This window comes from Gracilinanus agilis, chromosome 3, assembly GCF_016433145.1.
Source record: "Gracilinanus agilis isolate LMUSP501 chromosome 3, AgileGrace, whole genome shotgun sequence".
Taxonomy (NCBI): Eukaryota; Metazoa; Chordata; class Mammalia; order Didelphimorphia; family Didelphidae; genus Gracilinanus; species Gracilinanus agilis.
Genome location: NC_058132.1, coordinates 272768459 through 272778668, shown reverse-complemented (window position 1 = coordinate 272778668; position 10210 = coordinate 272768459). Strand labels below are relative to the sequence as shown.

At 34.5% G+C, this 10210-nt stretch overlaps 1 protein-coding gene across 1 annotated transcript in view; it reads left to right on the top strand.

The window, feature by feature from the left end:
* The first annotated feature begins 682 nt into the window (after positions 1 to 682).
* The window catches only part of KCNJ3 (potassium inwardly rectifying channel subfamily J member 3), a 207316-nt gene continuing 197788 nt past the window's right edge, over positions 683 to 10210 (top strand). Inside the window, exon 1 of the mRNA XM_044669861.1 lies at positions 683 to 1384. Coding sequence (XP_044525796.1) covers positions 683 to 1384 — 702 coding nt within the window. The remainder of the gene's footprint in view (positions 1385 to 10210) is intronic.

The following is a 10210-nucleotide window of genomic DNA, read 5'->3' as shown; positions in this document are numbered from 1 at the left end:
TGCGGGGTGTCGCACCAGAACTGGTCAGACATGCCTTTGTATCCAATTTTGGCGGAAGGATAGGAGCCCAGAGTGGAGAGAGAGCAGTGAGACTGACACGGGTAGCCTGGAAGAGGGGTGGCTTTGGGGGGAGGGGGGGTGGGTCCAGGGAAGCAGTTCAGCCTTAGCTGCTCAGCTAATGTGCAGGTGGAGTGGGAGTAGGGTGTTTGGGGGATTTTTTTGTTTTTTTGTTTTGTTCTTTAATGTTTTGTTTCTATTGCAACTTGCGGGTACAACTGAAGGAAAAGAGAAGTGAAGAAAAGAGATAGAAGGAAGGGGAAATGAGAAAAGAAGGGAGAAAAGAGCTTTAATTGTACAAAGGTAAAACTAGGCTCTGTCCTTGCCTGTATTTCTCCTGCTGTTAAGTGTGGGAGAGCACCTCCCCCCCCCCTTTTTTTTTTAGGACTCAAATCAGAAAGAAGCAATTTGTCCCAGGGGAGGTGCCAAGGCGTTGTACCTGAAGAGGAAAGGGAAAGGGGGTTTAAGAGACTTAGGATACCTGCTTGGGTATCTTCCCTCCTCCCTTCCCTCCCCATTTGCTTCTCCTCTCATTTCCTACCCCCCTCCCCCTTGTTGGTATTGGTTTGCAGCGCTTCGCTCCTGCGCCTCCTTCCTTTTTGAATCTGGCCCGCTCCCCCGTATTATGTCTGCGCTCCGCAGGAAATTTGGGGACGATTACCAGGTAGTGACCACCTCGTCCAGCAGCGCGGGCTTGCAGGGCCAGGGGCCCCAGCAGCAGCAGCAGCAGCAGCTGGTTCCTAGGAAGAAGCGGCAGCGGTTCGTGGATAAGAACGGGCGGTGCAATGTGCAACACGGCAACCTGGGCAGCGAGACGAGCCGCTACCTCTCCGACCTCTTCACCACCCTGGTGGACCTTAAGTGGCGCTGGAACCTGTTCATCTTCATCCTCACCTACACTGTGGCGTGGCTCTTCATGGCGTCCATGTGGTGGGTGATCGCCTACACCAGGGGAGACCTGAACAAAGCCCACGTCGGCAACTACACGCCCTGCGTGGCCAATGTCTACAACTTCCCCTCTGCTTTCCTCTTCTTCATCGAGACCGAAGCCACCATCGGCTACGGTTACCGCTACATTACCGACAAGTGCCCCGAGGGAATCATTCTCTTCCTCTTCCAGTCGATCTTGGGCTCCATCGTGGATGCCTTCCTGATCGGCTGCATGTTCATTAAGATGTCCCAGCCCAAGAAGCGGGCGGAGACCCTCATGTTCAGTGAGCACTCCGTGATCTCCATGAGGGACGGAAAGCTGACACTCATGTTCAGAGTGGGCAACCTGCGAAACAGCCACATGGTCTCCGCTCAGATCCGCTGCAAGCTGCTCAAAGTAAGTCAGACATCCTCCCACTCTGAATCCTCACCCTCATCCTCACCCTCACCCTTACCCGCTGGAAAATTCAGCAAGGCGGAGCTTAGATTCCCCTTCAAGCTTTTCTTCTGGTCCGCAATCCCAACAGGTAAACTCACTTTCTGTCCTAGGAAAGGAGAATGGGCGCTTAATACATTTCTCTTTTCGCTGCTTCTCATACCTTTATTTAATTCATCATGATGGGAGAAAGTGTCCCTTTCTGAAATAATAACACTTATTGAGAACATCTTTTTTGGGTACTTTTTTCTAAGCCCAGAGGAAATTGTGTGCCTGGTTTTGTTTTTCTTTTTTTTTCCCTTTCTGACTTTCCTTGTTGCCCTTCCCAACACTTTAGATTTGTTTTTCTTTTCCACATCTTGTCCCAATAAATTTGAGTTATTTAACTGGACAGCTTTTATTTGGAGGGTAGGGGTGGTGGTAAGGATTGTTGATATCACTTTCATTTGGTGCTGACATTTTCCCTTAAAAGAAAAAAAAACCCAATTTTTAATCTTGTTTTCCTGGGAGGAGGGATAGAAAAGCAAAAACCCTGAGGAAAACAAAATAAACTCACTCCCTCCCCCCCCCAAAATTCACCTCTGGATCTTTCAAATCCAATTAACCCATTCCAATTCAGTAGATTAACTACTAGTATCACTAAAGCAGTGATTACCAGAAGTCAGAAGTGGAAGTCACAATTGGGCTTCAGTTAGCTTTTATTTTTCCCTCTCGAATTTAAGTTTTAGAACTTCTTGCAGAGGAAGATTGAAATACTTTTTTGAAACCTTAACTACCTACTTTCTATCAGTACCTCAGTTAAGCAGGTTTTAAATTGCCTGTTTCTCTGAAGTCATTGTCAATTATAATTTGTACTTGAAGCTTTTCCATATCGATTAAAGAAGACTTCCTAACATCACCAGCTTAAATGACTAAAATAAATTGCATATGGAGTGATTATGACCATGCCCATCTTGTCTTTAGAGGGCACTACAGCAAACAAGAGACACAGCTGTCCTTTTATGGCAGAATCATCCAATTAGGCTTTGGAATACCACATTTCAAATCAATTTAACCTATGTGAGTGATTTTAAATTCATCATTTCCAGAAGGCGTTAGCTTTAGTTAGCATTCAGAAAATTATAACATTTTTTAAAGGGGGCTGAATTAAATAATAAAAAGATGTTGATCTGAAGCCAGTTTCTGGACTAGGCTTAATAAAATTAAATGCATTGATCACTTAATTCAAGGACATACCTCTAAAGTTTAAATCCCTGTCTTAATCTAAGAATATAGTGTTTACCCTAAGCCTCCCTACTTATTAGTTCTCCTAAAAATTACGCTTTAATTATTAGCAAAACTCACACAGTGAACATTGAAAAAAAGATTTCCAGAAAGTCATTTTAATTGTAACATATAAAAGTTATATCACTCATTAAAATATGCTACAATTTAGACTGTGCTGTAAACATTAAGCACATGCTATGTTATTCAGGATGCGCTCTTTGTAATATCTCAGATAAACCTAGCACATACACCAAGAATTTGTGATAAACTGTCTCCTGATAGTAATTATAAACAAAAAAATTAGGTAGGTCACATTCTTCTTTGGTGAGCTCTAGATTTATTCCACATTTATAATTATGTTGGGAATTTGTTTTATTGATTATTTTTTAAATAAGTGACCTTTATCTGCTATACAAATGCCTTTTTTGTAATGTTATAATGTATGTTGGCTTGACCTATCTATGTGGATAGTATACATTTGAATCTGTATATTAATACATTTATTTATCTCCGTACACACTCAAAAGGAATCATAGATAGTCCCTTGAATGATCATCACTTTAAATTCCTTCCCTATAGGGTAGGACCCGATCATAAAATAATCCCAAAGAAAGGATGAGACTCTTCTATTAAAGAACTCCAAAGAAGAGTCTAATATTTTACACTGTATAAAAAGAATAATGTTTAATATGTGCCTTTTTAGGAAGTATTTTTTCTTATGTGCCACATAAACCTCTCTTTCAGTAGTTTAAGTACGGTCAGTCTTAATTGGACCTCACCAAAATGAAAAATAAAAGGTAATGAAATACTGATGGACATTCCCCAATTTTAACAAACCAAAAAAATTCATTTAAACATTTTGATAAAAACTCATTTTTATACTGAGAAAATTACTTTAGGAGAGAGATTTGAAACTTCATTATAGGTATAAATTTTTTCAGGCATACATGCAAATTATTTGAAAATAAGCAAGAAACTGAAATGTTTATTGCTTATTTCTGATTCTTCACATAGAAGTACACTTTCTTGAAGTGCATCTGGGCCCTTAGGCAACTCTTCTTAGATCACACAATCCATTAGAAGTTCCTTGCTTGAGTAGCTAATGTTTAAAAATTTTGAGCAACTTGGAGCAAGGTGCTATATAAATACAAGGTCATATAACCCTGTGGTTAAAATTTCATTGCAATGTTTTTTTAAAATCCTTTTGATTGTTGAGATGCTGGGGAAGGGGAGTTATGTAGAAGAAGAAAAAAATTATGTAGAGAATGAATTTCTTAGCAGAATTATGGGAAGACTGACTACTGAAGTGGTAACCTCAATGGCAGCATTTCACCCAGCCAATTTTAGGAGTTCATTTGAGGTCAGTGTTTATTGTAATTGCCCTCATTTAAACATAATCTGAAAAATCCTAAATAAGTCTTAGATTTTGTTAAAACAGGATCACATTTTTCTCTCAAAATTGAAAGCATACTTGAGTTTTAATAGGTAGTTGTCAGCTATTGGGCTAATTTTCTCAAAGGTGTACTGGCAAAGTGACCTTTATGGACTAACTGCATTTTAAAAATACGCGATACTAAATATTTATTCATAATTTAGGTCAGCATTTGTTTCCACAAAGACTCATGCAGTGAATTATGATTTTAGGTTCAACCCAAAGGAGTTTGAAAGTTTATTCCCAACTTTGAATTTCTTTCTTTGGTATTGTATACTGATTTTTACTTATAATTTGAAGAGAAAAAAATACAACCTCTACAGAGATGAAAGAAATATAGTTATTTCTGTGAAAATTGCATATTCTTGATGTTACCTACACCAAAGTTTAATTTCTTCTCTATGATCTTATTATCTTCAAATGTAATAATATAATATGTACTAATATAGACAAAAAGATTTTTTATCATTTCCAATAGGAATATTTTTCCTCCTTCTCTTACATTTGCCTTCCATAGGTCTACATGGAAGTTGATTTCCACTGTCTTTCCTTTTATTGTTTTGTTTTGTTTTGTTTATTTTTTGCTTCCTTTTTCACTTGTCCCAAAGAAGTTTTCATTTATTCCAAGAAGGAAACTGGATTCTCTGTCACCTTCAAATGTGGAACTTTCATTTAATTATTTGGAGCAGTCTGCTTTAGTATATCTGAAAACATATTCTAAAAGATAAACAAAACAAAAATGTTGTTATATTTTTGAGGTTTAGTCTTGTGATCCATAGTATTTATCTACACTTATTTGTACAAGTGATGTAAAATGAAAATTATTTTTATTTCCACCCTTTCCCAGTTACCCTAGAATAACATGATTGTTTTTCAATTCTGGCAAAGATCAAGGTGGAAACTATAACAAACAAATTTAACCAGACAGTGAAAGTTTTGAAAAGGTATTTGTATGAAGGGTCTTAAGCTAGAAAAATGCAACTATTTGATGAAAAAATTGTTTGGAGTATTAGTATTTTTGTGTCTAAACTAAAGAACTTCATGTGATTCTTTAGTCAAGTCTCTAAGAGCAAGGTAACACCTTGGTCTATAATTCTAATTGTTGTATTGTTAATGATTATCAGAGGAAGAATTTTATTGCCCTTCTTTGGTAACTTGTTTTTAGCAGTGTACTCCTTAAAAGTCATTTGTGGATCACAGATTAAAAGCTGGAAAGGACATTAGAGGTTATCAAGTTCATCTCCTCATGTTATAGATGAGAAAATTGACATTCACACAAATAGTAAGTAGCAGAGCCAAAATTTAAGCCTAAAATCTCTGATGGTAAAGCCAGAACTCTTTTTTGTTGTACCAACTATAGAAATTTAAAAGAACATCAAATCAAACAATTTCAATTTAATTAGAAGTCCAGATGATTTTCTGGCACTTCTATAATATATACTTTGTTTTAGGATTCTATCTTCATGCTAGTCTTTGAAATAATGGCTAACTCATTCAGGTTATGGTTCACAGTCCATTCCTGAATTAATGCTCTATCCTTCTTAAGAGGGCTTTGCTTTTTTTTTTGTTCTTATACAGATGCGTGTTGTATTTGATAGACAATTTCCTTCAGGTGATCTCATGAATTTAACATTTTTCTCTCACTTTTAATATTCTGAGAAACTTTAACCGTATATGTGGATTGATTGTGTTATCATTCAAATAATCAATAGAAATACTAACATTGTTTAATGATTAAGAATTCCTGGAGAGAGGGTTGACAACAGCCTAATGTCAAATCCTCCAAGTTACATTATCAACTTACAAAAGCTTGATTCTGATTGGATCAGAATTCATTTTATTACTCCCACACATGTGCATGAAAAAGTCATCAAATTTCTATCCTTAAATTGGAAGAGTTCTTTTAAAACATTAAGTTTTTCAAAAGTAGTTGGCAAAGACTGGACTTTATACTCCTAGCATAAAGTCTGAGTCAAGAAGAATGGAAATCAGGATCCCTAGTTCCACAACAAGTTCTAAAAGCACAAGAGGAAAGAAGGAAAGTAAAGAGAATTGTCTAGATTGAGAACCAGGTGTCTTTAGTCAGCAGCAGGGTGATATGGTAAGAAAAGAAGAAAACTTATCCTTTCTGATATCTTATTTAAAAGTTAAAAAAAGGTGTTATGTAAATTTCAGGTAGCCTTGAGGGCATCATAATACATGATATATGTTTTCAAGTATATGGAGATAAGATTTTTAAGTTCAGATTATTTGCTGAGGTTAATTATTTCAAGTCTGCATATTTGACTTGGGCCCTGTAGTATTTCCTTCAGTGGAACATGTATATGTGACATTCTCAGTATAAATAGATAGAAAAAATACAAAGCAATGTAACCCCTTACATGTATATACTCCAATGAACTAAAATAATATACTCCAAATATTTAGTTTTCTTTTTACTGCTATTCTAGGGCAGTATCTGCTTTTAACCTTATTGGCATACTGAGTTTTAATACTTATCCTGGCCCTTGTGCTACTGTGTTTTGGTCTCTATTTTTAACTCTGTGACCCATACTTAAATTCTAGCCTAGAGTAACTACTGTTCTTTCCTGACTTGAGCTTCTTTCTATACCTTTTAAAGATTTAAGGATGAGGAACTGTATTAATAAATGAAAGAGGAGAGAGTCCTTACACCATTCTAGCCCATTGTTTTTTACTATCCCTTGGCTACCAGTTCTGTCAAAGCTTTTAAAAAAGATATTCAGAAACAATAAATAAAGTGACATGAAGATCTCTACTGTTCCTGAATTTTATTTTTAAATAGGGGATAGAATAGTTATAACTCAAGTAAAGCTATAGTATGAGTGGATGACTGAGAGATCAGTGTTAATGGGTGGGGATAGCAGCAAATTTCTTTGCCTTAAATTTTACCAAATGTAACATATCAATAAATTGTCTTTTAATACTATGTCTTTAAGAATAGTAATAATGTATTTCAGAGACATGTTTATTGGGAAAATTTAGGTAACCCAGCCCCTTAGATGAAGATCAAATATGGATTCATTGTCATATGGTTCCCAAAAAGAAAACAGAAAAAGACAAGGGTGAAACATATCCCTCTTTAATCTTATTTTCCCCCTTTAGCAATTTTTACCTTCTCTAAGCTTTAGTTGAAATATTAAATAAGGTTATCTTTAGGGTTGCCTCCAATACTCTCTGTATCTTTGGTGCCCTTTTTTTGCCTCTGTTGGAGACAAAGAGATCATAATATGTTTTTGATATGATGTTTTGTTGCTTCTTTGAAAATTCAAAGTTTTGTGATAGTTTACAACTGTGTTCTTTACAATTTAATCTTTGATTACATAAAAAAATTATCCTAAATTAATATTAGTACATGGGCCAATACCTAAAAAATAATGCAGGTACACCTGTAAATAGGTAACAATGATTTTTCATTGGAAAATTTGAAAAATTATAACTAAAATTCACTTTTAGGAACTTTATTGTATATAATACCATAAAGAATTCAATCCACATCATCCCATGGTAATTTGTCCAGTTATTTCTGCTGAATATAATTTAGCTATTGCTGTAATCATTCCTGGTCTATGAAAATAAAACAATAACCTTAATTTAAGGGAAAAAATTCTTGTATTTTTACCTCCTCCAGTTATGGAATTTGTTGGCAAATATGTCACTGGAATTTAACACTTGTAAACAAATTTCATTGTGATATGTTGGCATGAGCAAAGTATAATGGAAAGAACACTGGAAGACATGAGTTCAGGTCCCTTTATGTAATAATACATAGTTAGGGAACATTAAAACATCACCTCTTTGGTCTCAGCTTTTTCAGCTGTGGGAGGAGAGAACTGATACTGATTAATTTTGAGGTCTCTTCCAGACTTAACATTTCATGATTTATAATCCTATGAAAGTCAGTTACTCTATTGATTTTTAATTAATTGGATATTTTTATAAAGTCTTAGAACTTACAAGGTCATGAATTTATGTAATAAAAACCCATCTTTCAATCTCATGCTGAATTTACGTGCCTTTAGCTAGTTAATTAAGTGAAAAAATATAAAACTGGTTGTATAACATCACAAATATTGAATATTCTTACTTCTCAATCAAATATTTTAGTACTTTTATCACTATAGTCTTGGAATGCAAAAAAATAAATGTTATGACTTGTTTAAAAATTTTTCTTTTTACTTTAAAATGGAGGAATTGATAAAGCTAAAAAAAGATAAGTTTATAAATAATTCAATGGCATCTTAATTATGAAACATAAAATTGCTCATATAAGAAGGTAGAAGCAAACATTAACATCAATGGCTTTCACAATTATTTGAATACAAGTTTATTTGGAATAATGTTTATAATAAAGTAAATTAAAGCATAATGAATGTGTGTTTAGAAACTTAGTAAATGTTAGATCAGTAGGAAAATTCGTTTGTAGCTGAATATTAATAAATAATCTCAGACTGGTGGAAATAATTTTCATGCTGATGAAAAATTCTACATTATAAAGTTATTATAAAAAAGTATCTTCTTCCCCTTCATTTTACAGTTTTTGTTTCTATGCATATATACATTAAGTTGTTAGAAATCAAGTGACCTACTCGGTTGATACTTGCTGCCTCAAATCAGTTTTTTTAAATTAGAGTGATACAGAAACAGAATTAGAGTCAGCTGGAATTAACTTAATTGGCACTAAAGCCAATGTATATGTTTCTTAAAAGATTTTTACAATGTTTTAAATTAATGTTTCTAATCATGAACATAGATGTGTAATCCATGTCTTAAAAACATGATAAGTCACACCCCATTTATTTGACAATTTTGAATATAAACCCAAATCAAGCATAGAGTGTGAGAGCAGATTGCCACAAGTCCCTATAGCAAAGCCATATATTTATACTCCTTTCCTCATTCAGAACTTTATTGGTCCTTTTTAGTATTCAATTCTTAATTCTTAAGCCATTTTTCTTAATAAGCTTAATTGTCTGACTTTACTAGAATAAGAAGGTAAAATTTATGAAGAAGACAATCTTATAATAGCCAGATTTGACAACCAGATAAGAGAGGAAAGAGACAAACTAAAAATAAGTTATGACTGCATGGGAAAATAATAGGTGTTTAAAATGATGACTGATGAAGAAAAGGTTAAATGAGCAGGGCAATTGCACTAAGTGCTTAAGATACAAAGATTTTTAAAATGACATAATCCTCATCTTCAAAAAATATATTCTCCAGTAGGAGAAATAAGACATGCACACATGACAAGAGACAAGGTGGAATACTCAGTTGGGGGCAATTGGAGAATGTTTCATAGAGGAGGAATTTCAGTTGGTTAGATGTGAATTAAGTTCATGCTAGGCATGTGGCATGATGTATACAAAAGGATCAAAGTAGAAATCAAGACAAAATTTCAAAAATTTACTTTAACTAGAGTAAAGAATATACGAGAGTGGTACTGAATGAGTGTTTTCTGATTCTGGGGTCAGAGCACTTGGGTTCAAATCCTGTCTGACCTTGTATAACCTTAACTTGTGTCCCTTAACTTCACTTGATCTTAGTTTTCTCATTCATAAAATCAGGGGGTTGTACCTGATGGTTTCTAATGACTTTAGATTTCTGATCCTAAAGGTAGTATAAGATGAGGTAGAAAAGGTAATTAGGAATCATATTCTGGAGGATATTAAATGCTATACTGAAGAGTTTGTCTTTTATCCTACAAGTAATGGGAGAAACTTTGAAGGTTTTTGAGCAGATAAGTGGGATTAAAGGAAATCCTTTTCCATGACATTTTTTTTAATGGGAAATGACTTCATTAAAAATATTTATAAAGTCTTTATCACAAGATCTTAAACATAAAGCTAAAAGGAACTTAGACATCATCAACTCCCTCATTTATTTAAATTGTTCCCTTTTTGAAACATTTCATTTTCCAGTGATATCAGATAAAATGAAGTATTATTACAAAGACTTTTTTTTTCTTTAAGTTTGTACATCATTACTAGGTTGTCCACAAAGACACAGATGGAAGATTAGGAAATATTCTGAGGAATCAGACATGATATTAAGAGAAATAGAGCTTTCAG